Source organism: Triturus cristatus, chromosome 3_1, assembly GCF_964204655.1.
Source record: "Triturus cristatus chromosome 3_1, aTriCri1.1, whole genome shotgun sequence".
NCBI classification, from domain to species: domain Eukaryota; kingdom Metazoa; phylum Chordata; class Amphibia; order Caudata; family Salamandridae; genus Triturus; species Triturus cristatus.
In genome coordinates, this window is record NC_140583.1 from 613,068,582 (window position 1) to 613,096,411 (window position 27,830).

A 27,830-nucleotide genomic window follows, 5' to 3' on the forward strand; every position below is an offset into this window, starting at 1 on the left:
ACCTGGTATTGAATGCTATTTTGTTTTCGCTAAAAAATTGAACGGACGTTCAAAGTTTAACGCTCACCTTCGGACGACGATTACGTGCTGGTACCGGAAGTGATACTTCGTGTGTTTGTGCGTGTCTGACGAGAATCGGCCGTAAATACTAATTCGCGAATCAGGTGTTGCCCGACAGTAAAAAAGTACTGCCTATTTCGTACAACGTAAGTGAAGAAAACAGACTGCGGATACGAACGTAAATAGAGATAAATAAATGATATGAGTGTTTTTGATTGCTGCATTTAATTTTGGCGATTCATATTATCACCAAAAAAATGAAAAATAAGGAGTACTGCGACTGCGATGCAGTGTGTAAAAGGACAGACTACTCCGTTTTACGTTTATGTGTTCAAAAATATCAATTAAGATTGCCTGCTCAAAAGATTAAAATAGTGAATTGTGGGAGTGATGAAATGTCAAAGATAAGTGAAAGATATGAATCTTTTGGTTGATGTATAAAAGCACGGGTCGTGTAAACGATCCATATGATCGTATGGTCAAGGGGGGGCGGTACAAAGAAACAGATCAAAGAATGTGAATTGTTCTATTCACCCTACTTAATAAGGTTGCGGGGGGGCAATGTGCCGACGTAGAATAGAGAGGCGAGTGTAGCCACCAGTCGGAGTCAGAGACGACATTGCCGACGGTTGTAGGGGTAATTGGCCCAGCCTGCAGCAGTCTCGGGAGTAGGGCCCGCTTGGAGCAGTTAACAGACCGCGAGGGGTCAGCTTTCTTCCTGGTGACCCGGGCTCTTTTCTGGGTTTCCGGCGCGGATTGGATTTGGCGCGTTACTAGCGCAGATTGTAGCTAATTCTTTCCTAACGCTGACCCCCATTTATCTGTGTCGATTGTTTCTCTACGTAGAGTTGTCTGTGGGGAGTAAAGTGGAGTGTGCCTGAGGTCCAGCGGGGCACCCAGACTTGGAGATTGGAGTGAAGCTGGGGCGTGGCTACCCCGGGTGCAGCACGTGCAGTGCATGGGGCCAGTCTGGATTTTTCTGAGCCTGGGGGTGTCTTCTCTTGGGGCTCCGACAAGCACCATCACCACTTAATCATTCTCTGTCCAATAAACTGCACAGAGGATAAACCTCATTCGACAGTATACACTAAGATTGCCGCGGCTACCTCTATGCTGCTGGATTGCTGTGGGTCGTGGGACACCTCTGGGGTGTCCTGTCAACTTGTGTGGTGTGATCTTGTGTGGGAGGGATGGTGAATTAACTAGCTATCGCAAAACGCAGGCTTTGCTGGAAAATGGCAGCTTCGTGTCTGCCACATAGATGGCGGCTGTAGGCACGGGACAGGGAGAATGCATATTGGCACAAGGAGGCTGCGCGGCTATTTTTCTTTTGGAGTTGGCATTCATTGTGCTCAAAACTCATTGCAGGGTCGTGCACCACGGGTGACGCCACAGCAGTGAGCCGGTTGGGGGCTCCGTGTGTCAGCAGCCTCTCTAGGCAGTGTGTCTTCACCTTAGTGTCATTCATAGTCTTTTAAATCCCCCGCCACGTGGTGTACGTTGCGTGGGCACCCCACTAGGAGCCTACTGGCGGATTGCGCTGCGGGCATCCCAGTGCTACTGGGCGGGCCTGACAAGGGGAAGCCACGCTGGGGTGGGTGCACGCCCCCGCGATATGACCTCCGTGCTTACAGGGGGAGGAGGGCTAGTGCCCTGCACCATGAGCTCAATAGTGCTTCCCGAGCCCAAACAGCCCATGTCCCTCCCTCACCCCCCCCAATCTCTTGTTTAGGATGCGCCGGCATGTCTGCAACTGCCTGGGCTCAGACAGCTGCATCTATGCCCAGCGGTCGTCCCTGACGGGCCAGTGTACTATCGGCCATATAGGCTTAAAATAAAGATTGGTTCTGTGCGTGTTAAACACACCATGTGATAGAGGCCTCCACCTCTTTAAACTATGCTCTGAAAGTTCCATCCTCGGAAAACAATGTAATGGCATGTTCAAATGTTGTACATACGTTTGGTACAATGTGTTCGCTTGACTGGAGAGTGCTGGGATACTAGTTTGCAGGTGCCCATCTCCTGCAACCACCTGTGCCAGGCTGTTCAGATTCACTGGGTAGATTTAGGTGATACTCTGCTCTCCCTGAGCTTCGTCAATTTCACACCATACCTATGCACTTTGCTTACCAAAGTGTCACAAGTAATGTTAATGCACACACAGGTGCAATTCAAGCACGGAAATGTTTTGCAAAAGCAGCCTTAAATCTTGGTCTTCTTAGAGTTTCTTGTTGCTCAAATGGATCAACATGAGCTCAAGAATCGTGCCAAGCTGAGTCCATGTCCGTGAAAGTCAAAAGAGTAGAGCACTCCACATCTCCCCGAGCAACAGCATTCCGCAGGCAATACCCCTGCTACTTCCTTCCAACTGGCCAGTGCAGTTAACTATTATTCGGTAGCTGGGGAACTGGGTTGCTCTCATCGCAAAGGTTCTAATCCTGGTGGGCACGTTCAGCTTTTCAGCAGTTTTGAGTTTGTGAAAAGGAGCACCATTAAGTTGGTTATCAATAAACTTGTTATTCAGCGCTTTGCTACCCTTCGGGGGGAGTTAAGCACAAATGCAAATGTTATGTTTGCCACAGCCAATGGCATCACAATACTGTAAGGTTTATGGGCATCTCTCTACAAGGCATCAAGCAAGTGAAAATGAAATAGGAACAAATCAAGCCATGCTGGCTTAGGGAAAAGCAGTTGACAGAGACCGCCCAATTACGTATATGAGGTCAGGGTAAGCGTGACAGCCAGTCTGTATACAAACAATATGTGGCATCTTGGGGCTGACAGCTGCACATGGACAAAGGAGGTATACCCCCAAACTCCCAGCATGCAATGTGTGCACGGCTCAGGCATTGTTTTCGAATCCCTGATCTCACATTATGAGCATGGTTGGGCAATGCCAATAGGTTAGGTAATTTGCATAGCGCCTAGACCTCAGGCCATTAATAGATGCCCCTCCTGAGTCGGAAGGATCGGCAGGAAATCCATAACAAGGCTCCTGGCCATTTGAACGCTACCTATGCCCCAGTGGATTGGATTATTCATAAATAGCTGCTGTGTTAATTGTATGCTATTTTAGAGGAGTTTCATATGTGATCCTAGAGGCCTAATGGGTAAGACGCTGGCCGCAATATTGTGAGCATATAACCTGCATGAAATTTTTTAAGTGAGGCTGCTGAGGTGCTCTAGCATTGTTTGCCTCAATTCAGGGCCAGTGATTGTTACTTTTCAAGGCTGAGGCTCAATTTCTTAGTTACGTTTTGTAGTACTTGGATAGGTTGCCAATATTCATATAACACTGCGGTAAAGCAGCAGTTATGTGGCATGTTGGAACTGGGAGGTAACTTACAAGAAACGCATGATCAATCTGGGCGTCTTCGCTACAAACAGACACGGTGCTCTGGTTTTGTGCTTTGTTTTACCAGTTTGTTGCTCTGGAGCACCTGGGTTGTTGACCCCTACATCTTGGGGCATGAGGTCCATGGGTAACGATCGGCGTGGTGCCAGTGAGAATTGCCAGGTCAAGGATAGATGCAGCTTCCTCCATGACCTTCCAGTTCACTTGAAAAGAGCAGTTCTCTGAAAACACCATGGTTCAATGTAATAGCTAGCCCAGTGTTGGGCGGATGCCAACACAAGTCAATTTTGTCTCCAACGCGGGGATTGTGCTCCGCCATTCTGTTTTCAAAGGGCTGCCGCTTTCCGGTTTCGGCACCTGGCATACACGCAGATGACCTGTCTGTTGCGGAAGTACGGAGGACGCGAAGGGACTCCGGTGGTCTCCACATTTCCCTGATAAACTGCTTCTAGTGGTTTCATTTGGCTACGGCTATGTTTTACACACCGGTCTACATGTTTATTGGCTGGCGCAGCACTTGGTCATCAGTCTCGTACTAGGGATCATCCAGGGAAGGGGGCACATTAGGGCTTAGTCGCCCAAGAATGATATGCACAAACTGGCATACGGTGTGTTAGGGTTTGTATCACACAGAACGGGGGGGGGGTCTCATTGGGCACACTCACTGCCTGTGATAATGGTGCCGGGATAATTATTGTTTTACTCTAGGAAACTGGGATCTTATGCCCAGATTCTCTGTCTTTGCCACCGGTTACCAGCCCAATGGTGGGAAAGTATAATTTTACACTTACTCTGGGCAATTGCAACGCAAAGAGAGGCGCTGCGAAATGTTGCTGAGATTGCATTGTGCAATTAGCTAAAAGGCTCTTTATGAGGAACATCTGCTGGCACCATATAGAAACAGGTACCATGTACACTTGGATGGCTTTTCTAGCTTTTGAAAGAAAGTTGAGACAACCCAGTAGAGTTTCAATGCAATGCCTCAGTTGGTGGGCAATTCATTTGTAAAGCATCAAACCAGTCAGTTCTGGGAATTAGGCAGGCATACAATTAGCTAAGATGTTTGTCCAAACCTTGTAGAGCATATCGACCATAATTAATAGGGAACCAGGAACAGCTTTAGAAAGCAATGCTGTAGATTTCCTGTAGAATTCTGAATGGACAAGCTTCGGGGATAAGGCCCTGTCCTTTCACCCCTCGAGGGACCATCACCAATTCTGAGCAAGTAGGCGGGGAGCATACTAATCCCCCAGCGGGTGTAGCACAAGAGGTACGGATACACGTGAAAGTGTGAGCTCATGACGCCATGTCTTAGCAGTCCAGGTCACACTACAGAGGGCGAAGTCAATGCCTAGGCCTGATGGACTATGTTTAATTTTAGTTGTGTGGGAGTGGGGCTCGTAAGCTCGTCTCATCTTGCTATGTCTGGTCGATGCAGGTAAAATGTGCCCTCTGCAAACAACGGCAGGTTACAGGTCGCTTCAGTTAAGACCTATTCACCCGTGCTTTAGCCAGGGCAGCAGGCGGGTTGTGGTAGTTGTCATCTAACAAGTGTGCTGCGGTGCAAAAATGTTTGGTAAACACTGCGTTAGAGCCAAATGGTGACAGGGTATTATAGACCATTTGGCATTCCCAATATTCAGGAAAGGGCAGGTATTTGCTCATAATGTTCCCCTCTGGTTCCCACAGACTTGTCTGCCCCCTGGGTTATCCTTCTATGGGCTAGAACCAGAGACTGGAAGGGGCTTCTTCTGCGACCTGTGTCCCAAATAGGTTGATAGTCAACGCTGGGGTAGATGTACCATGAAGGGCATGGTTACTACTTGGGTTGTCCCAAAGTTTTGGGGTCAAACTGGGTTGGAGCATTCAGTCCACAGTCCTTAGGAAGCATCCAGTCAATCCAAGTAAGGGCAGTTAGCGATACATCAGTGAGTGGGTAACATACACCAGTTATTCAGCGACATCGTGCCCCAGGGGCACGCGCGCTTCACAAAAACACAGAGCTGCAACCAGAAGGGTGCCAAGTGGCAAAAACTAGTAAATAGGTTTAATATATGTGTGTCTCTGGCCTTACAGCTGTGTGGAGCCAGTCTCATTTAGAGGTACGCCCAGGTGAAAATTGGGTGCTTCTTAAGGTTCTCTTGACCAATGCAGTTTGTGGTATCTCCCAGCGGATCTGCTGCAGGTGTACTGCAGCCAACATAAAACTGGGAATCTGGGATTCCGACACTTTTGCAAGCTTAAGAATCTAGGGTCAGAGATGGTTAGCAGGTACTGGCATCTGTGATCCGACGTCAGTTAAGCAAGCGAGGTGCGCTGCGTACGTTGTCACTACACAAAAGGGTGAGGTCGCCAATAGTGGGTATAATACATGTATGGTTCAAACCAGATTTGACACCAATAAGGTGTTCACCAGGATTTAGCAATCAAAGGGGTCTGTGCAATTGTCTGGTCAACGAGACGAAGTAAGTGCACCCCAGAACCAAGGGTAGGTGACCTGTTGCTGCAGTTAAGCTCAAAAGCCCTGCACGGTCAGCTATTTTAGTCACGCTGAGTGTGGATGCTGTCAGCCAACATAGTGTGCTGCTGTTCCAATAAAGGGGAAAACAGGGTGTCAAGCACAAAAGGCTAGTAGGTAAAAAGAACATTTGGCACGTCCAGTATTCAACAGAAATTAAATTTAACGGGGCAGGAAATGTTTCCTCTGCTTGGGCTGCACAGGGTGGGCAGTGTGAACCCCCACCACCCCCCTATCGGGGAATAATCTAGTATGGGGAAAAGTCAGGACTTGGTCAATCCTGAATGTTAGGAGCCATATTGCAGACAATGCGCACTGTGTTAAAGCAAACAGGTTAGCTAAGCTGGTGTGCCTAGGGGCTTTCACCACAGATTGGGCTCAGCAGGCGTAATTCTCATGAGGAATAAGGGATGCATGGCAAGTGCAGGGGGATACCCTTGCTCAGAGATTGGCCCACGGGGGGGTTCCCCCCAATTTCTTAGTGATACACCTGTGGGGCAACGACCTCATTGCCATGGGGAGGATGTCACTCTTACAAGCCATGAAAGCTGACTTGGGTAAAATCAGTAAATACATGGGGAGTTGAGAGCTCTGGTGGTCTGAGATAATTCCACGCAGGGTGTGGTACGGTGCTAAATCAGAGGAAGCTGTTGAACATTCCCGGAAGAGGGTAAATAGTTCAATGCGCAAGTTCACAGATCAGAGGTTCATTTATCAACAGTAGGGAGGGATCTCTTTCTTCTAGATTTGCAGGAAGCTCTAGAGAGGAGAGGTTACAGGAAAGACCATGGCTGTTTTGGTGGGGGGCTCTGGCGGCGACGGAAGCCACCTCCAGAGCTGTGGCGGAGTTACAGGGCAATCTGGAAGCAAATGGGTACAAAAGGGTACCTCTGCAGGGCACAATAGGGGTGCCAGAGCCACATCCCTGGAACCTCATGGGAGGTTCCTGGAAAACCATGTTGGCACCCCGTTAGTCCCTTGGGCGGTTGTGGGCCTGAACAACCGGGGGCTTGCGTTGCTATGCTCTGCCCTGAAAGGGGCATGAGTAATAAGGGATCAATGTGTCACGTGATCCGGAAAGAGGATCAAACCATAAGGTGTAGCACAGATTGGGTTCTCCCCAGTGCTGCTTGGCTCATCAGGCGGGTAGGCAGCATAGTTGGTTCCAGCTGCATGCCCTTGGATCACCCGTAAGATAACCCACCATATTGCATACTATTGTATGGAATAAACCTGCAGCAATATTTACCCAAACAAAAGTTGCGTTGTGTATTTATTTATTTGTCATGCATGCTATGTGTTTGTGTGGGTGGGGTGTGTTGCCAATGGTGGCACTAGGCCCAGTGAACCTTGCTGTAGTTTTTCTTATGACGTTTTAGCGACCATATATTTGCCTTTCGTTAAATTCTGCTGGTGGCACGTTCCTCTGCTGCCAACAAAAACAGCAACTGGACCCTGGGCAGCTGACTCTGCGAACAGCCTGTACCTGTAACAGGAGCATGCTTTTGCATCTGAAGTTTGCCGTCTTACTTTACACAGTGCAGTCTCACAGCTCTGAGTGGTGAAAATGCAGAACACGGAAAGTAACTGGAGCCCATTGAGGGAACACACTTGCGGTTGTGTAGACGGCAGTGGCTGGGCACGGCCCTTTCCACGGTCTCCCTTGGCACAGTATTACAACTGCGTGTTTCTTGGGACTGCATTCACTGCATCTGTTTGTTGTGATTAATGGCTGGGCAAGACCAGGCGCTTCAAAGCACTAGAGATCTGATTCATTCCCCAATAGCAGGCCGGTCTCTCTGAAAGCACCCTGGCACTCCGTTCAGCACAAATATGAACTTCTCCCCAGGTTTATCTACCAATGCATCCTGCTGAACCCCCTCTTCACATCTGCTTTCTACTATGATGCATGGAGCCCTTGGCGGATAAGCAACTGGGTCCTGAAGACTGTTGACATGGGGTTGGGGCTCGCTGGATATTTGTCGGGCCTGGATGCAGTGTCACATCTGGCTTTCATATTGGCTGGAAGGAGAGGGGCTGGGCTTTTGGCCTCGGGTTCCCTTCATTACACTGATGGGGCCTCTATTAATGTAATGTGTCACGTCTCTGCAACGGATTGATGCCAATGGGGAATGTGGACTACTTGTATACCTTTGTATACAAATATCTGACTGCTTTCTCTTTTGGCTTATGCAGGCCTTTCAGTGAGATGAAAAAACTTGAAGGGGGGGGGAGGTGTCTCTTAAAGGGGTGTGGCTGGTGTAATTAAGGGCATGGCTTAAAAACACCTAAGCTAAAAATCTGTGCTTCGCATAGTGTGCTGCTTCTGTCATTGCATCCAGATATATCATACAACAAGTAACATTATACCTACAACAAGCCAGAACTATTGACTTCGTTAAAGTTTGTTAGTTGCATAAGATAAATAAGCAGCAACTATGGCTTGTATATAATTTTGAAAAAGCTTCCCTTTAAAGCCTTGGTGACACCACGACTATGTTGCTGCTCTAACGTTCAAAAAGAGAAGAGAAAACCAGAGAGAAAATGAATGCCTCTCTTTAAAGGATTTCCCTTCCTCCACAACGCTCACCTGGCATGACGTTATGCCGTAACTTCTCCACTAGTGAGAAGAGCAGTGTGAGCAGCGCACATGATGTGCCTGCTGTGTCACTCCAGTCTGGGGAAAAACGGACCGCCTGTGCCAGGGCACAAAACAGAGCCCGATTGAGACCCGTTTCGAGGCCCCCTTTAAACAAGCATTGGCATAGCCAATAGGTCTCGCTTTTGGGACCTTATAAGTATTTAGTTATGCAGCACAATATCCTTGGTGCAACAACATCAGCTGTTGCATGGCTAAACCTTGTACCTTATAAGTGTTCAGCCATGCAACAGTTGATGTTGTTGTACCAAGGATATGGGGCTGCATAACTAAATACTCATAAGGTCCCAAAAGCGAGACCTATTGGCTATGCCAATGCTTGTTTTTATGTTTGAACTGTGTAACTAGAAGGCACTGTTCAAATGGATTTAGTGTTGCACTTCTGTAAATTCAGTATTGCCTTTTAAATGAAAACGTCTAGTATTGCTTGAATTATGGAGATGTACATATGTGGTTTGCTTAAAAGGAACACGCACGCAATCAGAAGTCCCTGCTCATGTCTTGCGTTTCCCTGCTCCGTGCAGTTGAACGTGCGCCTCCACATTCTCGAAGAGGAGATTGCGACCTCTCCCTACAAACCAGGACTCCGGGCGCTCGGCCTGTATTAGAAAGGTAGTCTCCGGAGATTTTTCATTCCGGGCAGTGGGCCCAGCAGTCAAGGCCTTACTTAAAATACGTGGTGTGGAGGCTGGTCTAGAAAGTGTGGGACAGGTAGTGTGACCACCCGTCCCTTATTTCCGCGGACCATCTGTTATTTCAGGTTGATGTCTGTTGTCCTTAATGTTGTCTCTTACGGGCGCCTTGTGCCCTAATTATAGGAATTTTAGTCCATGACCAGAGGCAAGAGATGCCACAGCCTATTTCAATATATTAGTGCTACCTTCAGGACTCGACTAGCTAAGAGCAGCCAAGCACTCAAACGAGACCGGGCCATCTGCAGCTGTTACCCAGCAAGAATTGTGCAGCGCGGGCCCTGCTTTTCTGTGGGTAAAAAGAATAAAATAATTGTAGCTATTTTGCTCGACATTCGCCTTAAGGTAACTCTGTATTTCATTTAATGCACACAAATCAAATCAACAAGCATTTGCAATGCAATAGGTTTCACATTTGCAAGAGTTTGAGCTATTGCCATTGTAAATGACAACTCCTTTTATTTATGTGTTTTGAAAACCTGCAAGTGGTACGTAAACATGCACGTTGTACTTGTAGTCCTTGCTAGAAGCAAGGCTGGCAGTAAAAGAGGCGCACGTACTGCCAGCCTTGCTTCTCGTAAGCAAGGACTATAAGTACAAAGTGCGTGTTTACGCACTGCCTGCAAGTTTTCAAAACACATAAATAAAAGGCATTGTCATTTACAATGCCAATAGCTCAAACTCTTGCATTATCCGAGACCTATTGCATTGCAAATGCTTGTTGAGCCATGAGACTGAGGCGGCAGCAGTCATAGGAAGGCAGGGAGCATGACGCCAGGCCGTGCGTTTCAAAAGCATGAGGGAGGAGGAGACAGCTGCTGCCAAAACAGACCTCGGTCTTTAACCCCTTCAGCGCGGAGCGGATTACCGCGCTGTGCTGAAGGGTTCGTGCGCGGGCGGGGCCATGACGGAGCGGTTCCGTCATCCGCACAGCGCAACCAATGCGCATGACGGAACCGCTCCGTCATGCGCATCGAAAGGGTTAAATGCACAGCAAATGTGGAAAAATAAGAGCAAGATTTACCACCTGTTTACAACAGAGCTCTGTAAACTATGAGCACTGGTCTCGAGTGCTCCAGTTTAAAGAAAGAAATAGTGCTCAGAAGCTCTGAGTAACAACATATGTAACAGGGGTAGTTCTTGAAAATGGGCGGAGCTTTTAAAGCCCATATCCTGAATACAGTATGCCTCGCCGATTCGGCGCACGCGCTTCCTAGGCAAGACCTAAAAATGCAGTCTTTGTAGGTTATGAAAGTTCAGTTGGTTAATGCGATCACTGCAGCTATCTGTGCGTATGAGCCACACAACTGAATCCTAGTTTATGCAGTGGGGACTAGTCAGGTGACTGGATTTATGAGGTGGGGGGTGCAAATCGTGCAGCATGGCCTACTAAATTATGCAGCAACAAGAGGCAAATTATACAGTATAATGCTGCACATTTTGTGATAGTTTATTTCCATTATTTTGTCATTTTTACATGTTAATATTATCTGGGCACATTTTTCATCTCATTAGAACCAGTCTGACACCCAAATACAGCAATAAGCAACAGAAAGATAACCTGTCAACTTTTGTGAAAGGTCTTCCACTGCACAGTAACATGGTCCTGCATTGTTATTAACTTTTGACCAGTTTGAGTAAGAACATTTTTTTTTAGTACAATCTGTAGGTTATTGCTGCAGATGATGGATTATGTGGCAAATGCAACAAATCTATAACTATTTAGAAAACACCACAGACGCAAAATCGCATAATTTCTGTCGCCCTGGAAATTGCAACATGTATTTATAGTTCTACGATGTCCCGGCCTGCAACAGAAAGCACGTGAATATGTAAGTCTTTATTTTAAAATTGTATTACAATTACACCCTATAAGATAGATTCTGTAAAATGTGCAAAAAGATCTAGTGTTTAAGATAAACTAGTGCTTTTAAAATTTGTTGGTAGCATGCGATTAAACTGCACTTAGGGCAAACCTTTTTTTTTTTAGGGTCCATTAAAAGGATGCACTGCAGAAATCAGTTGGTAACACTCTTACAGTATTCACATGGAATGAGTGTGCTGTTCCCAAGATGAGTCAACTGGTGGCCTCCGGCACGGCTGGGGGTGCAGGTGCACTGAGGGGGGTGGGGGGGAGGGGGTCGGCCGCGGGATGCATAAAAAAAAATAATAATAAATAAAAATAAATACAACTTACCTTGCCACCGCCAGGTCCAGTGTCCTCTATCCTGCTCACCTGTGTCCAACTCCAGGTCGGAACAGGAAGCACACCATCCTAGCGCTTGGACGCCTTCGGGCAACAATCTGCGCTCTATAAATCCCCAAGTTTACAAGTTTACAAGTTTACAACGCTCCAATGGAGTGTTGTGATTTGTCTCAGCGCAGTAATACAACGCTCCGCCAGGGGCTGGAGGGGGTGGGCATGTTCAACATGCAGGCTGCATTGTAGCCTGCATGGAGAAGGGGAAAGTGTGCATGACTGGTTTGGGCGGACCGAGAGGGCCGACCAGTCATTGCGCACTCAGGAGTGGGCAAACCACTCCTCCCCTGCCCTGCTCCGTAAGCAGAGCAGCCCTGCCCAGCCGCCCGCCGGCAAAAAAACCCATAAAATGGTAATAACTCAAAGTTATTACCATTTTATGTTTTTGCTCTCGCACTGCGAGAAAGGAGTGGGGCGACGAGCCTTCTCCATAGCGGAGGAGCCACCACCGGAAACACAACCATGGTGTTGGTACTACAACTCTGACATTAAGGGCATCCGTTTTATGCACAGGACTTCATCCACCAAAGTCGCATGCTTCATTATCGAGCTGTGTTCCTCGTGGGCAGGTGCTGCAATGCCCAGCGGGCCCTTACGAGGGGGGTCTTTGCCGGAGACCTTTTACTCCAGTCGCACAGAAAATGAAACAGTTGAGTGTTGCCCTTAGCATGACTCAGGAGGGAAAGAGATCGATTGGGATGCAAGTTTAAAATTGGCTATAGATTAATAAATGCCAGTCTTTATTGTTCAGGAAAAAATCCCATGCCAAGATTAAACATAGGAATAAGTACCTAATAGGGAAACAATGGGCATTAGGTTCTTAAAAATTGGATCAGTATGATGTATGCTTTATCTGCTCCTACGGGGCAATGGCAATTCATCAGGACCGGGTTCTGTGCCGAAACCTACTTTAGGAATACATTCATATGTGTGTGTGTTTGAAAAATATTCCTATGTGGTTTCACTATTATAGTGATTAAGTGCAAGATTTATAGAGCATACAAATTTAGGAAAAAAGTCACACATTGGAGAACAGGAATCTGTCCGACCTGCAGGAAAAAGGTAGACAAACCGACAAAAAATTTGATACAAACGCATGTATGCACGCTCACAAAATAGCCAAAAGAGTGCTGCGATCATGCAGACTTGTGACCCAGAACGTCATCTGCGCACCTCAAACACTGGTGCTTAAATCGGCACTTTATCTGCACACTGCAAACACTGGGGCTCTCATCTGTATCATCAGGGAATAATGAGAACAAAACAAAGAACTGCTCACCGATTATTTAAAAATTGATGAGCCCCTCCGAGTTCCATGGAGCTGCTTCATAAGCTTGCAGACTGACAAAGAAATAATTAGGACAGGAGCAGAAGTGCGAAATTCATTTATGGTTAAAAAAACGGATGCCCAAAGACACAGCAATTGGCCACTTACTTGCATTGAGAGAAACAAGACAAGCCCGGGAGTTGAGTGCGCGCGCACGTGATGCGGCCGTCAAAGTGAAAGTGATCGCGGGCTGGAAGGGTGCCCGCACGCGATGCACTTAATGAGCCATGACGGAAGTACACGCCCGCCCACATGCACGCAAGCTGTAGGCCACAGTGGTGGCATTTTCTGGAGCCCTTACTAAAGGTCTCGCTTGAGCTAGCGCATGCGCTAGCTCAGGCGAGACCTAAAAACTGCTGGTGCTCAGCACCGGTGAGACCCGGCCCACTTAAAGCCTTGATCTTATGGCAAAGCTGCTCAAAGAACGACCGTCCTGCTCTGTGTGTTATACTAGATTGATGCAAGGTATTTGATTACATAGATTTTTAAAACGTGAAATGATGCCAAATTTTGTTTTCTTAGTGGTGTGTGAGTAAAAAAGAGCTACAATCATTTTGTAGACCCAACGGCAGTTACGTTTTTTTTGTCTGGGAAGTTTTGCGTTGGTAACTCAAATACGCTTATTATACCATCTTCTGACTTATGCTGTCTCACATCTTCTTGGTCAAACATTGTGAAGCATTTTAGGGAACGCCATGGCTGCAGCTGGGACTTCACTTACAGCACTTGCCTTTTGAAAAATTGCCAAAATTGTTATTTTGCTCATAGCTTCCCCCGAAATAATTGTGAGATCACCAACGTGATGAGTGACTTATTACCTGGTGAGTCCTCGCTTCCAAAGGTTTTGCAAGCCCAAATGGGTTTGGCACGGGAAAATTATTGATCTGAGAAATATGATTTAGTGCTCCCGTTTTTTAAAATTGCATTGTCCAACATTCTCTTTCTTGATGTGTTTCTCCCTCCTTAAAAACTGCATTTCTGTAACGCCCTGAACGTCTCAGGATCGTTTAACAAACACGATAATGAGAACGCAACCACTTGTGAAGGTTTAGTTATTTTAATGAAGGCAAAAATAATACAAGGAATAAACAAAGGTTATAGTCACTGGAATCCTCCAGGCTAAGTACGTTACCAGCCCACAGCACGGATGGTCCTAACCGTCCTCTGCATATACGCCGATCCCGGCGTATGCCAACAGAGGGCAGAAATGAAATGGCCGACAATGCCAATCGGTAGGCTGTGAGGGGCACGAAGAGTGTTGGGGAGAATCAAGGAGTCAGGGAAACACCCAGCCGGGGTCTCTACCTGAAGGGAGCAGCCGCTCAACCTCTTCCTCAGACTGCACCGGGACGTGGAGTCACCTCCTGGTGATGCGTCACCGATACCCCAATCACAAGCAAAGAAGACTGAACCGAGAGCAGCCGCTCGATCGATCCTGTGGACTTCCGAGTCTGTAACGCGGCAAACACCTCCTGGTGTGCGTTACAGCTGGCAGTCCCTGTATCTCTGGTCGGGCTGGGAGTTACGACTCCAACCAGCAAAAGCGCCACTGCGCTTTGACTCAGCTGAGTCAAAAAGCGAAGCTCAATGGTTATCCGGTAGAGCTTCCGGGTCCTTCACAGGTGACGATGGGGCAAGACACGGCCCAGGGAGTAACGACTCGACCTACCTCCGTTCTTGCCTTACTGGAGCACCACTCCGGAACACTGCTCTTCACTAAGCAGGTACGTCGGTGTAAACACAATATCCGACAGCGTTGTACCTCCCGGTTCCTCCCTTTATAGGGCGTGTTTTCCTTGAGTTATGAAACAGCTCTCCTGTTTACATAAGGGCGTGTTTTCCTTGAGTTATGTAACAGCTCTCCTGTTTACATAAGGGCGTGTTTTCCTTGAGTTATGTAACAGCTCTCCTGTTTACATAACCTCTCAACCGCTAAGCATCCTGGGAGATGTAGTCCGTTTTCGCTGGTTACCGTTTTCCTCCCCTCGCATGACAGGAATTCTTGACAATTTCCTTTTATTTTAAAAGGGGTTTCCAATAAAGGTCCCAGAAACAACCTATAAATGCTATATTTTCAGGATTACAATACACTGTTAATTAATGCTGTTCGATTAAACTTATGTAAATGTATCTTCTTATGTCAATATCTTGAGAATGTGGCATAGTCCAAACCCTCCCGGGGCCATGCTGGACACATCTGTGCTACATCTAGCAATTGTGCATTTCTTGCCTCAGTTCCCAATCTAAAACCCTGGAAGACTCAGTTTTTCCTTGCATGTCTTATTCACTCTTTGTAGTGTGGGGTCCACACTCCGCCAGGCTTGCAGATTCTATGTTTAGCACACACAATGCCTGGAATTATTCATTTTCCATCACCTGTTGACAGCCCCCCCCCTCCCCTTATCTGTCTTCTTCCCTCACTGTACTGTAGTATTTTTCTCTGCTCGCATTTCCAACCCCTCCTTTTTCTGCAGATTCAAACTTCTGAACCTAAGCACTCTCTGTGCTTTCCTCTCCATTGACCCCACATTTTTGTCACACTGGCTTTAATGCCCTCCATACCCACTGTCTTGTCCTCCATGTTATACTCGCTTCAACCTATCGGCTAGGTTTGTTATGTAAATTCCACAGACCTACATCAAATATATGTGCAGCTCATTTCAAATATGCTGATTTAAGAGATGCAGGCTTTCAATCACCCTCCCCCAACCAGCCCCTCTCGCCCATTTGCCACCACCTCTCAGCCTGTACTCTTTCCTCCTGTGCTTCTCTTTGTTCTTGGTTCTTCGATGTGCTTGCTTCTCGCCTCTGGAATCCTTGTCCTGTCGACAGTCCTCTTGCTTCCATCTCAGTGTGCCTCAGTAAGCATATCTCTGCCAGGGCCCTCGTCAGGAGGCCACCACAGCTTGCACCCCACATTGCCTCTTTCAGCCCGGCCATCAGTACCTACTAATCATCACTTTGCTGCAAGTGTAGCAATTCAGACTGTTCGAGGCCCCCAAAGTTATAAGAATGGCTTGGGTGGCAGGTATTAGTTGATTTTAATGTATATTAATCTAATAAAATAAGTGCTGTTCTCTTTATCTCTAAATCACACTAACAGCGCCACCATGTGGCAGCTGTCATAAGTGCTGGTGTTGACAATTAAGTGTTGGTGCCGAACACCGCAAACCACCGGCTCAAATTGAGCACTGCTCTTTATGCTTCCTCCTGTTGTATTCCTTGGGTCTGCTGGTGTAATTTCTGTTGTGTTCTGCTCTGTGTTTCCTATTTCGGATTAAAGTACCTTAAACATGAAAAGAGCAAGTAAATATCCCCACTTACGGAGTCACAGGGTCCTTCGCAGCTTAGGGATTGTAATGAGGTGTGGGGCGTATAATGACCACAGCAATACCGAATTGCAGATTTTTGAGACATAAAAAAATGGATCCAGGGATAAGAACCGCTCAAAAAAGGTCAAGAGAGCAGGAGTTATTGGGCGGACTGACGCCAGTGTATAGGTAATAAAGCAGTACTAGTGTATAGAAGAGGACGATCTACTAGATTATAGGTAGGGGGTAGAAGTATTAAGATATAGCGACAGTGGCGTTGCAGTGTCAGGTGGTACCCAGTGTGGAACATTTCTTGTCACCCCTGGTTTAAAACATATATTTTTGCCATTTTGTCTCCCCCTTCAGTAATGACATACGGCGGGCGGCCCGCACCCCCCCCTTCCTACGCCACTCTATAGGGCTGGCATATAGGAAAAAACATAGTTCCTGGAGAAGGTAAGGGGGAACCGGGCTGAGTATAGAAAGACAGTTTATGAGAGTAACAAAGAAAATAAGGGAGGTGAACTACCTGGATTCAATGATCATCCTTCACTACAGGAGGCATAGACAGGACCGCTGGAAGTATGCAGCGGAGGGGACCAAATTATGCAGCAGTTTACAAAATTATGTAGCAAGAAAATAAATAATATGGCATAATATGGCATAATGTGGCATATTGTGTGATAGTTGTATCTCATAATGTCATTTTTACACGTCAACATTATGCGGTGAAAGGTTTAACCTCATTAGTACCAGTCTGATACTCAAATACAGCAATAAGCAAAAGAAAGGTGTGACCAGTAAACATTTGCGAAGGGATTTCCACTGCACAACAACACGTGTCGCTGCGTTTTTCGTGGCATACATCCATTTGAGCTAGAAACAAAAACAGACATACAAGTGGCGGAAGCAGCATGTGACGTAACGGTCAGAGCTGCCGACATTGGACATGGGGAAGGTCAAATATGGGGTTCGGTTTAATGTCCTGTGATTGTGGGCAAATCCCTTAATCCCCCTGCGCCTATTAAAAAATGAATGTATCCTTGTGGTACATAACTGTTGCTTATGTAAAGCGCTCCAAACCCCTCGGGTCGAGTTTGGGCTTTATAAAACTGCAACAAAAAATAGCATGCTGACGCTGTCGGAATCCCTCCACCCAACTGATGGCAGAATGTTACTGTTACAACAGGTAGAGATGGTGGAGAAAGCGTCGCTGTTTGGAGTAGGGGCCTGCCTTTATCATCTGTCGTGTGCTCCCTTTTGCAGTGGAGGTCCCATCTCCAATCTTCTAATGTTTCGTCACTTCCGCCCTGCAGTCTTCGGCCAGATGAAAGCGCCCCGTCGCTGTGTTTTGTGTGCTGGACCTTAGGCCTGGATCTCTCCCCGCAGGGGTGGAAGCCCGGCTCCTCCCACTGTTGACACGGCGCTATTTAAAACACAGCTGTTGGAGGGCGCAGTGCCCCATCGCCTGTGGAGAGTAAAGCAGGCAAGAGGCCGTGGCTTTGAAGCGGGTTCCATATAAGTGCAAACAGTTGTTTAATTGGCTAACAGAACAGAGGAAGCAGCACAGAGCTCTCAGGTAAACGCTGACAGGCAGAGCTGAGGGAGCCGGCAGCCCTTCCGAGTGACAGCCAGCTGCTGCTGCGAGTGACGTCTGTGACCGGAAGCTGCTGAGCATCTTGTGATAAAAAAAATAGTAGGGAGTAATACTGATGGCGTGATCATAATTGACAGAGCTAGGAAGAGGCTGTGGCAGATAATGAAGAGGATTTAAGAGGGAGCCGACGAGTGTAAATGTCTTACTACAGTCGACAACACGGTGTAAAAACATTCAAAAGTAAAAACAGTTTTTTAGATACAGCCTGTTGCTGCAGTGCCACGGAGTTTTGCTACTGTAATTTGTAAGTGTTCCCGTTGCCATGTCTGAACTCTGCGTTTTAACTTCCTCTGAAGGGTGAAAGGCTGGCGCACCCAAATCTTTGCTGCAGGTGCATTCACCCCTCCGCTATCCTTGCGATGCAATACGTCAAGAATCTAGCAAGGAGGCAGCCTAAAATAAAGAAACAAGTACACACATTCTCACCTCGTACCATTTTCTCACCAATTAATGACTAAGTGAGGTCGCCCAGCTTCACAGACACACCAGTTCTTTCCCAAAAAGTAGAAAAGCCCCACCTTGCGGCCTCCTGTTTTTTTTGAAGTTTTTATAAAGCGCGAACTCGACCCGAAGGTATTGGAGCGCTTTACATTAGCACCAGTTATGTTACACAAGGACACATTCGTTTTTTGGTAGGCGCGGGTAGTTTAAGTGATTTATCCAGAATCACGGTATGTTGAGCGGACACCAGGCTCGAACCTGGTGCTCCAGCTCTAAGGGCGGCAGCTCTGGCCCTTAGGCATAATTCATATTTAGTAGGCCTGGCTCTAGCAGGGCGGGAGGGAGGGGTTTAATTAATTATGTTGAAAACGTGCTGGGGGTAATTCAATTTCCGGTAAGTAATTGAAACATTGGTAGATGCAACCGAATACTGAATGGATACGACCTGAGATGTAAGGGGAAGCTGCAGGAATTTACCTGTGCAAAAAAAATGCAGCCCCCCTGATTCAGAGTGCCTGTGTCCGATTGGTTGTCATTGACTGCTTTAAGCCAGGTGAACTGATCTGCATGGACTTGTAAAAAGGTAAGAATGAAAAAAGGTGAACAGGGGAGGGCAGAGAATACAACTCATAAAGAAAGAGACTCGTTGCACAAAGGCCGAAAAAACGGGTCTGGAGGCAAGCTCGCGCGCAAGACTTTGTGCTGTAGATATAGTACTGAAGTATTACGTAATATGTCGAAAAAATAAGTGTATAGGCCCAAGGGTTTTCTCAGGAGCTGGCAACCGGTGCTGCCGAACACCAAAGCAGCCAAATATCGGGGCTGCCTCTTGTTGATGCCAGCTCTTGGCTCTTTCTTCCACCACTCCACGCTTCCTGTTTGTCTGCTGTTGTCTGTTTATCCCAGCTTTTTCCCCTCTGTCCCTGTTCTCCTATCTAGAAATCTGGTAATGGCGATCGGCCCTATAGCGCTCACACTTCCGAAAAGTCACTCTCTCCATAGGAGAATGAGGTGACATGAAAAGAAAGGCGCTCCAAACGGAGGGTGAGGAGAGAAATTAGCCAGTGGAGACGGGGGTAAAGAAGGGCCAGGAGGGAGAGGCACTTTTGGTTAAAGAAGTGGGAGAGCCCCATTTAAAAGGGCAGAAATGGCAAACATGCCCTCAGAGTATGTGTTCCTCCTGGCCTCCTCTCACTTCTGAGCGCGCAACCCCTCCTTGAAAAGGCCCCCACTAAGGTTGCCCAGTGGAGTTTTATGCCGCCCTTAATTGGAGTCAATGGTTGCAGGAGGTGAGCGCCAGCACTCCTTGGGTACCACGTCTCATTTTCATTGCCTGACATATGAAAGCAGTCTTTCGAAATACCTGTGAAAGATTGTGACTTTTATGGAACTAGCAACTTTTATTTGTTTTTCTTATTATTTGATAGTCGGTACCCTTCAGCGAGTCTGCTCTAGGTGTCTTAGGAAACTCTCCACTGTGGAGGATTTGTACAAGCAGTCCAAAAGAGGCCGCCCTGAAGGAGGCGCCGTGGGTTGATTTTGAACATGTGGAGGAGGTTGATGTATGTTGTCTCAGTAGGCAGGTTTGTGTGAGGCAATAGGTGGAGAGCGCTTGTGGCGTCTTAGAGCCAGAATGATGTTGGCTCTTCTCTTGATTTGATGGTGGATGATAGCCCTGAAATATTGTTTTCGACATTTTTGCAGTCATGTATCAGTTTCTTTGGGTATGCTGTCAATCATCACTTGACTCAGTGCTGTTTGCACCAAATATAGTTCATGTGATGAAAGCTGAGCAGAGATAATATGTTAAATCATAGCTTGTTGAGTAGGCGAGGGTACCACAGGCCCAATGAGATCAGGCCAAAGCTACAGATGTCATTGAGGTGAGTTACTGCTCCTGTTGGTAACTCCTCTAGAACTGCTCGTACCTGTGAAGTTAAACGGCAGGAAAACAGGGCCAGGATTTTCTGCTTGAACCCAGAAGGTCCGTCTCGAGTAAGACAGGGGGATGTGGGAGTCGCTGTCACACAAGGCAAGGGGGGGAGGGGTAGGTAGTTTCATAGAGGATTAATATTTTGGAGCTGTATGGAGGAAATACTGTTTGCATGAGCCCAGGGGACGTACATAAAACATTGCGCCTTCTCACCTACGGGCCTGGAGTATCTGTAATGCAAAGACCGAGTAATTGGACCATGCTCATAATGCTGGTGCTGTGGGGAATGACAGATTGGTGCCTTTGGAAGTGCGACCGCATTACCTCCTCGTCAGCCCTCCCCGTCCTAACCAAATGAGCATAGATCCTCTCACCAGAAACTCTCAAGCAACCAAAAACCCATCCCTTCCCTCCAGGCCACACCCACACTCTGAGGCATATAAACAAGTGACCCGCCTATCCACTTCCTGTTTGTTTTTTCTGCTGATTACTTCCGGGCAGACTACATGGGGGGTGCTGGAACGGTACCTCCTTTCGGGTAAGTGTGAAACGATCTGCTCGGCGGCCATTTTAATCCCCTAAATGCCTGTCTTTTACAAGTACGTTGAAGTCCCTGCTTTAGCGGGACCGTGGTGTTACGGGGTCCGGACTGCATGATGTAGGGTAGTGACTACTGGCTGCGGCTTCCCCTCTTCCGGGTTCATTTCCTGCTCTAGCGGGAATACCCGGGGAAGGAGGGGAGGTGTATTGGGCGCGGCTAGCTTCTCTGTGCACACCGGGGTCGTGGCGGATTGGCTTCTCCTCGGAGGTCTGTTACAGGGGATCGGTGCTCGTCTCGTTTTGAGCCTGTGTTCCCCCTTTTTTTTTGCTCTTGTCTCTGCTTGATTCATTGGAATCTGCAGTAGGAGCACTGCTGGTGCGGTTATATGCGTCAGTTTCGAACCTCCCAGAGTAATAGTGTTTGACACGATGTTCTCTGATAACCGGGCGAGACTCAAAACACAGAGTTGATTTAATTGAGGCGGTTTGCGCCTCGTGAACACCCGCGGTTCTGTTGACGGCGTATGAGCCCTTTTATTGTACGGCTGCCTGTTTTAGTGCCGCTGGAGGTTTCTGTTTCCCCGTACCAGTGAGGCTGGGTCTCTCTTGGGTGGGAATTTCAGAGACAAGATGGGCTCTGCATCTACATTCTGATGCCCTTGACTACTGCCTAAAAGGTTCTCGCAGCATATTGCTATGTTCAGCTATACAAAATGCAAATACGTTTTTACCGGCTCTGCGCTGGTTTGTGTCCTTTGGTTGCGCTTGCCCTGTGTGGGTTAGCGACTGGTGTTCCCTGGTTGGGGATTCCCTTTCATTTTTGGCCGTGGTTCTCAGTATTGTGTAGGGGCACTTCCCTGGGTGTGCACTGGTTCCTGTGGCTGTGGGTCCGGGTGGCAGTCCCTGGTTGGCCCTTTCTTCTTGCATCTCTGTTCTCCTGTTCACATCATGCAACAGGTTCGGATGTGTGTGTGTTCCGCTGGGTGGTGGAGGTGATGTTCGCTGGGTCTTCCGCTGCTCCTTCCCTGGTGGTGGTGCAGACTGCCTCTGCTGACATATATCCGGACTTGGTTGGGATGAAGTGGTGGAAGGGTCGGTTTGTCCAAGGTGGCTAACCTTCACGGTGTTCTGCTAATTGTTCAGGACAGTTTGGGTTCCCTGGTCCCTTGGTGGGTGGAATTTCAGTAGACTTTTTTCGCCCATTTCCTGTTGTTGGGGCCTGAATGCCTCCCTTTTCATTGCTCTGTGAGACATGTGCTAATGGGGGTGGGGAAGGGTGTTGCACAGCTTGCCTTGCCCCGGTTTCTGGCAGAAGGGTATCCTTTCCAGGGGTTCGCTAAGATTTTCACGGCTCTAGTGATGGTGGATCCCTGCTGACTGGTGTGACGTGTCAGATCCTGGTGGTGTCCGTAGAGGCGGTCCTTCTTCTCCTGGACTTAAGCATGTTGAAGGGGCCTTTTGGCGATCCTTTGCTGCCTCTGGTCTTGCAGTTTGGTCTGCGGCTTACACCAGCTATCTGGTTCAGTCGCTTCTGAGTGTCTGTCAGGGTATTTCTGAGCTGCTCTTGCAGGATGTGGATCCCTCTAACTCTTTGTCCGTGTTGGTGCTGCAGTTGCATTTCCTGGCGGATTTGTTGTTCGATTCCATTGGTGCGGCAGCGGCTGGGGCCTCAGTGGCTGCTCTGTGGCAGTTGGGGCTTATGCCTTGGTAGGCGGTACTGTTCGAAAGGCTGCCGTGATGGAGCTTCCCTTCATGGGCTCTAGTCTCTTTGGGGCGCCGTTGGGACCTTAATTGGAAAAACGGCGGTGGTCTGATGTTGTTGACTCCGGTCCGCTCTTCTCACAAGGAGTAGTTTGCGGTTTTGAGCTGCCTTTTGGGCAGGTGTATCATTCTGGGTTGGCGGCCCAGCCCTTCCGTGGTGTGGAACGTGGCCGGGGTGTCCCTTCCTTCTCAATTCGCCTCACGTCTTTTTTTCTGTTTGGGAAGTGTTCATTCCTGGTCAGTAGTTCCTGCAGGTGCACCGGCTGGGCTCCTGAATCGTATTTGGTGTTCATCCGGTGGTTGTGTTCTGTGCTACCCCTGTTTCCTGACGACGTCTAGGGCTCTGTTGGTCGGTGTTCGGGACTTGGTTTCCGAAGGGGCTGTTATGAGGGTACCTGTGAGTCGGCTGGGTCGGGGGTGAAGGGATGGGGTTTGCTCACTCCTGTTTCTGATCCTGCAGCCATATAGGGTCTTCCATCCTGGCCCGGTTCTGATGGCTGTGTCCTTCTGTCGCCCTGGTCGGTCCCTCATTATGGTGTAGCTTCAGTGGTTTCTTCTCTTCAGGTCGGTGGGAGGTTTTCCTGGCTTCTCTGGTTCTCCGTGTCGCCTGCTTTCTTGTGCCAGTGCTTGCAACTTCACAGAGATTCCTACGTTTCGGTGAGGGATGGTTCATTACCGGTTCTAGGTTTTGCCTTTTGGACTGTCTACATCTCCTAGGGTGGTGCCTGATGTGTTGGTGCCCTTGGTGGGTTTGTTGCTTGCTCAGGGGATCCTGGTGTTCCCTTCCTTGGTCGGTTGGTTGGTTCCTCTTCTTTCCTTCCGGCTCTGGGTGATCTCGGGGAGTTTGCAGGCTCCTTCGCCGGTACGGGTGGATTCTGAACTTGGTGTATTCCCTTCTTTGCCCCAATCTGGTTCTACTGTTCTTTGGGGGGGGGAGGAGGGGCTTCTATGCCGCTGTGGGTAAGGTCTTCCTGTCGGTGCCCCACGGACTGGCTCTGTTGCACGACCTGAGGTGGTTGTTGGGGGCTCAGTCTTCCACTGCTCGCTGGTGGCTGCATGTTCGGGGGCTGTTGTCTGCTGCTGTGGTGATTGTCCCTTGGGCCTGTTTGCTCTTGTTCCCGTGGTAAATCATGTCCTGGGTCTTTGGGATCCAGTGTCTCTGGTTGCGAGCTGTTGCTTCCGGGGGGGTTGACCGTAGGCCTTGGGTTGTCCTGGTGGCTAGTGGTTCATGGCCTCTTACAGGGCTCGCCCTTTCTGCCCTTTGGGTGAGGTTGGTCCTGCTAACCGTTACCGGCGGGCTGGATTGGGCGGCTGTGTTGGCTCTGGTGTCAGGTGCGGAGGCTGTGGTCTGTGCTGGAGGCGGGACTGTCTTCGGATTTGGAGGGAGTTAGAGGCGGTTCAGTTGGCTTTGACTCATTTTCTGCCTTGGGTCCTCCAGAGGATCGTGATGGTGCGGTAGGACTGCGCAATGGTGGTGTGTTGTTTCGTCCACTGTTGGAGTGCGGAGATGGCTCCCTTGCCTTGTTGGCTCAGCTGATCTGCGGGAGGGGCATCTCCTGCTTGTTTGAGGGCTTTACCTCTGCCGGGGTTTTTTTGATATCGTGGGTGGCTCGCCTGATAGGGGTGTTACCCTCCCGGTCTGAGTAGTGCCAGACGCAGGTGGTGTTTGGTGGCCTGGTTTGGTGTCCCAGACGTGATCCTGTTTGCGTCTCCGGAGTTTGCCTTTCGGATTGCATTGGTTCTCTGGTTCAGTTGGACACTGTCTGGAGGGTGGTTGCCCTGTCCTTCCGTTGGGAGGGGGGTGGCAGGGCTGCTGTATGCTTTCCCCCTGATTGCTCGGATTCCGCGGGTCCTGCTGCAGGTCGGACTGGGTCAAGCCTCGTTTGTCCTGGTGGCTCCGGATTGGTCCTGGAGGTGTTGGTTCCCTCTGTTGTTGTGGTTGGTGGTGGGGCCTGGCTGGCGGTTGCCGGTGGTCCCTTGTCCCCTGTCGTTTCCCTCTCTGTCTTGGGGGTGTCTGGTCCGCCTGCGGCTGGCGGGGTGACTGTTGTGGGGCTGAACCTCGTGGCTTTGGGGTGTTCTCCTTCTGTGGCTGGGTTTGTTCGGTGGTCCAGGCGCCCTTCAGCTCTCAAGTCCTGGGCCGGACGTTGGGTTTTGTTTCTGGTCCCTTGGTGTCCCAGTTGTTGTGGGGTTGTTTCCTCCTGTGCCCGGTCTCTCGTTCCTTTGAGGGGCCTTGCGGGGGGCTCCTTTTGGGCCTCTACATGAGGGGTCTTTGCTGTTTTTGGCGTTCTAGGTGCTTTCCTTGTCGCTGTGCATCGCCTCGGTGGTTTGGGGGACTTGGGCTCCTTGCTGTGTTTTGAGCCCTTTTTGCATATTTTTCCTGTTCGGGTTGTTCTGCGGCCTGATCCTTCCTTTGTTCCCAGGATTCCTTCCTTGTTTCACTGCTCAGGGGATCTGGTTCTGCCTACAGCCCTACCTCCCTGTAAGCACTTGCTCTCGTCTGAACTCTGTTGTTAAGCGGGGTCATGACTGGTCAGTGTCTGGATTAGAGGCTGCCGGGAATGCCAGGTGCTGTAAGCTTCACCCTGTTTTTCTGTCCAGATCCTCTTTCTGGGGTTCTGGTGCAGCTGCCCTGTGTGGCCGTTGGGCGGGCTCTGGAGGTGTGCTTCCTTCATGCTGTGCCTTTTTTGTGGGGTGGTTTCCTTTTCTGTGTCGTTTGGGCTGACAGGTCGAGGTCTAATGCCTTCTGGGGCTTCTCTCTGTCTGTGGCTGCGTTGGCTGTGGGGCTTGCGTAGGCGGCTTGTAGTGTGTGGGCGCCTGGGTTGGTTCATGGGTGTTCGACTCGGGTGTGGTTGTGTCCGGGGGGGGGCTTCTGTGGCCGAGTTCTGCGGGGTTGCTGCTTGGTGTTCTCCTCACTCTTATTTGTCCCATACCCGTTGGGTGGGACTGTGTCTCCTGGGTTTGGGGACGCGGTGTTGCGTTCTGCTCAGGTTGTGTGACTTTCTGCTTCTGCTACTAAAGTCTGTTTTTGCTGCTAATTGAAGCCGATTCTTGCTTTGGTATCTGCTCATTTGGTTAGGACTGGGCCGGGAGGGCTGACGAGGGGGTAATGACCGGTTACTTACCGGTAATAATCATTACTCCGAGTCGTAGCCCTCCCTGTCCCAGTCCAGCTTTCCATCCCTCCCTCCCTGTTCGGCTTCTTGTGCTTGGTGGTACAGGATGTGGATAGGCGGGTCACTTGTTTATATGCCTCAGGGTGTGGGTGTGGCTTGGAGGAAAGGGATGGGTTTTTAGTTGCTTGGGAGTTTCTGGTGGGAGGAGCTATGCTCATTTGGTTAGGACTGGGACGGACGGGGAGGGCTACGACTCGGAGTAATGAATATTACCGGTAAGTAACCGGTCATTCCTTACTGCTCATGGCAGGCATTCTGTAAGAGTTGCCCAGACTAGAATCCCAAATCTCTCACACGGTAACTAATTAAGGGATTAGAAAAATTAAATGCATTTTTAATAGCGCATGAAAAATACCTGGTAAATTTGAGGAAGACAGAAGACCCTGTTAAAGAATATGTGCGCAGACCTTTTATTTCACGAAGCGAATTTGCCATGACGTGGGTGAAAGCAAAGAAAGACTTGAAAGGTGAAGGGACGGGGTGGCCGCCTTTTCCATCGCCACTGGCGGCCTGCGTGCGGCCTTGCACGCACGCACCACACACGGATTTGCATTTAATTACATCCCAAACCCCAAATGACCCCCTTACAAAGCCCGTCACAGAAGCATCCGACCCGAGGCATGAAAAAGCCTCACTCGGGGCTTGCGCAAAACTCTCTCGTGTTGCATGAAATAAATCCCCCCTCGCAACGTTTTTTTATTATTGTTAATAGAGAGCCTTGTGTAGAGCGTTTATATTGTCAGATGTTTCCAGGATCTGCCAGCTGTTTTCTTAGAAAAGCTACTGTAACCCAATTCTATAACGCTGTGTCTTTCTTTCCCAGAAGGCTGGTGGACGCGGCGGTGGTGGGCAAAGACAAGGTTGTGTGCTGCTTCATGAAAGAAAACATGGACTGGTGCCTGGCTGTCTGGAGGGGCTGGGGCTCCGAGGAGTTTGACGTCTTCTACCAGGGCTACGAGGAGCTCGGCAGGCTGGAAATCCGGAAGAGACGGTAGCTGAGCCCTTAAATCGGACCTCTATGAGCGAGGCGCTGCTGGGAGCTCCCTTCAGTAGCCTCCTCCCAGAAACTTTTTTTTGAGAAAGGGAAAAAAACGTTGCTGCTAAAAGTTCGGCCCCTGGGTCTTGCTGAAAGAATATCTACTGTGTAGTGTTTTTTTTTTTTTTTTTTTTTTTTTTTTTAAATGTGTTGCCTTCCCTACCAATCCCCACCCCTCCCTTTTCCCATTCCCTCCACATTTCATTCCAGTCCTTCGACTCCCAAGGAGCGTTTCTCGTATTTCTGAAGCATTAAGGACATTTATTGAGGTGAATAATAACTTATCACCAGCAGTGCGCAGGAGTCTTTCCTTGGCATCGCCCATGACAGGATTCCATATTGCAAGGATGAACTGCGGAATTGTGCTGCTTGCCAGAAAAACAAAATGTACACCTTGCCCCATGTGAAGGAAAAGACTGCCACGGCTCGGGTTTGTCACCCAGTGTCACTCGTCAGAGGACAGCATTCCTTTAATCAGTGCAATATGGGACGACGTTGGACAGGATGTGTTTATTAGTAAGTTTGTTAATAAAATTAACATGGACACCGCTTCGATCTGAGCTTCGTCCACCCTTTTACAACCGGTTGTTTACTCCTTTTTTCTAGCAAATACCCCCGTTTGCAATTCAGACACCACTTGCAGATGCGTGGCGAGGCGTGCGTGCTCGCACGTCTGTTGTGCACCGCAGGACTGGCTTTTCAATGAAGTGGAACTTTAACTGAAACACAAGGATTAGTTCTTTTCTGCTCAGTGCCAAAATGAATGTCTGGGGCCTGTGATTCCACTGTGTTGCAGTCTAGCCTTTCTGTGTGTGGTGTCCGTGTCTGCTGAGAAGAGGGAGCATTCCATCATCGCACACATGCCAGCAGCAAAGATTCAAGCAGAAGACGTTTTTTAAAACCCCAAATGTTTTTTTTTGATGGTTTCTCCCGCCTAAAAGTGCCTACCTCCACTTCAATGCAAGAGAATGTGGAAAATACATTCCCACACTATTTTAATAATTTCCTTCTTTACTGGCATATTTGTAATAATGGGAGCCTGCTTCACCTGATTATTGGTGGGATCAGGGCTTTAAATGGGCTAGGTCCCTGTGGGTCTCAGACCCG

At 48.7% G+C, this 27,830-nt stretch overlaps 1 protein-coding gene across 2 annotated transcripts in view; it reads left to right on the forward strand.

Moving 5' to 3' along the window:
* LRRK1 (leucine rich repeat kinase 1) overlaps positions 1 to 27,300 on the forward strand; it is an 800,699-nt gene extending 773,399 nt beyond the window's left edge. For both annotated transcript variants that reach the window (XM_085644543.1, XM_085644544.1), the window contains exon 34: positions 26,511 to 27,300. In XM_085644543.1, the coding sequence (XP_085500669.1) occupies positions 26,511 to 26,682 (172 nt within the window). In that variant the 3' untranslated portion in view covers positions 26,683 to 27,300. The remainder of the gene's footprint in view (positions 1 to 26,510) is intronic.
* Positions 27,301 to 27,830: the final 530 nt, after the last annotated feature.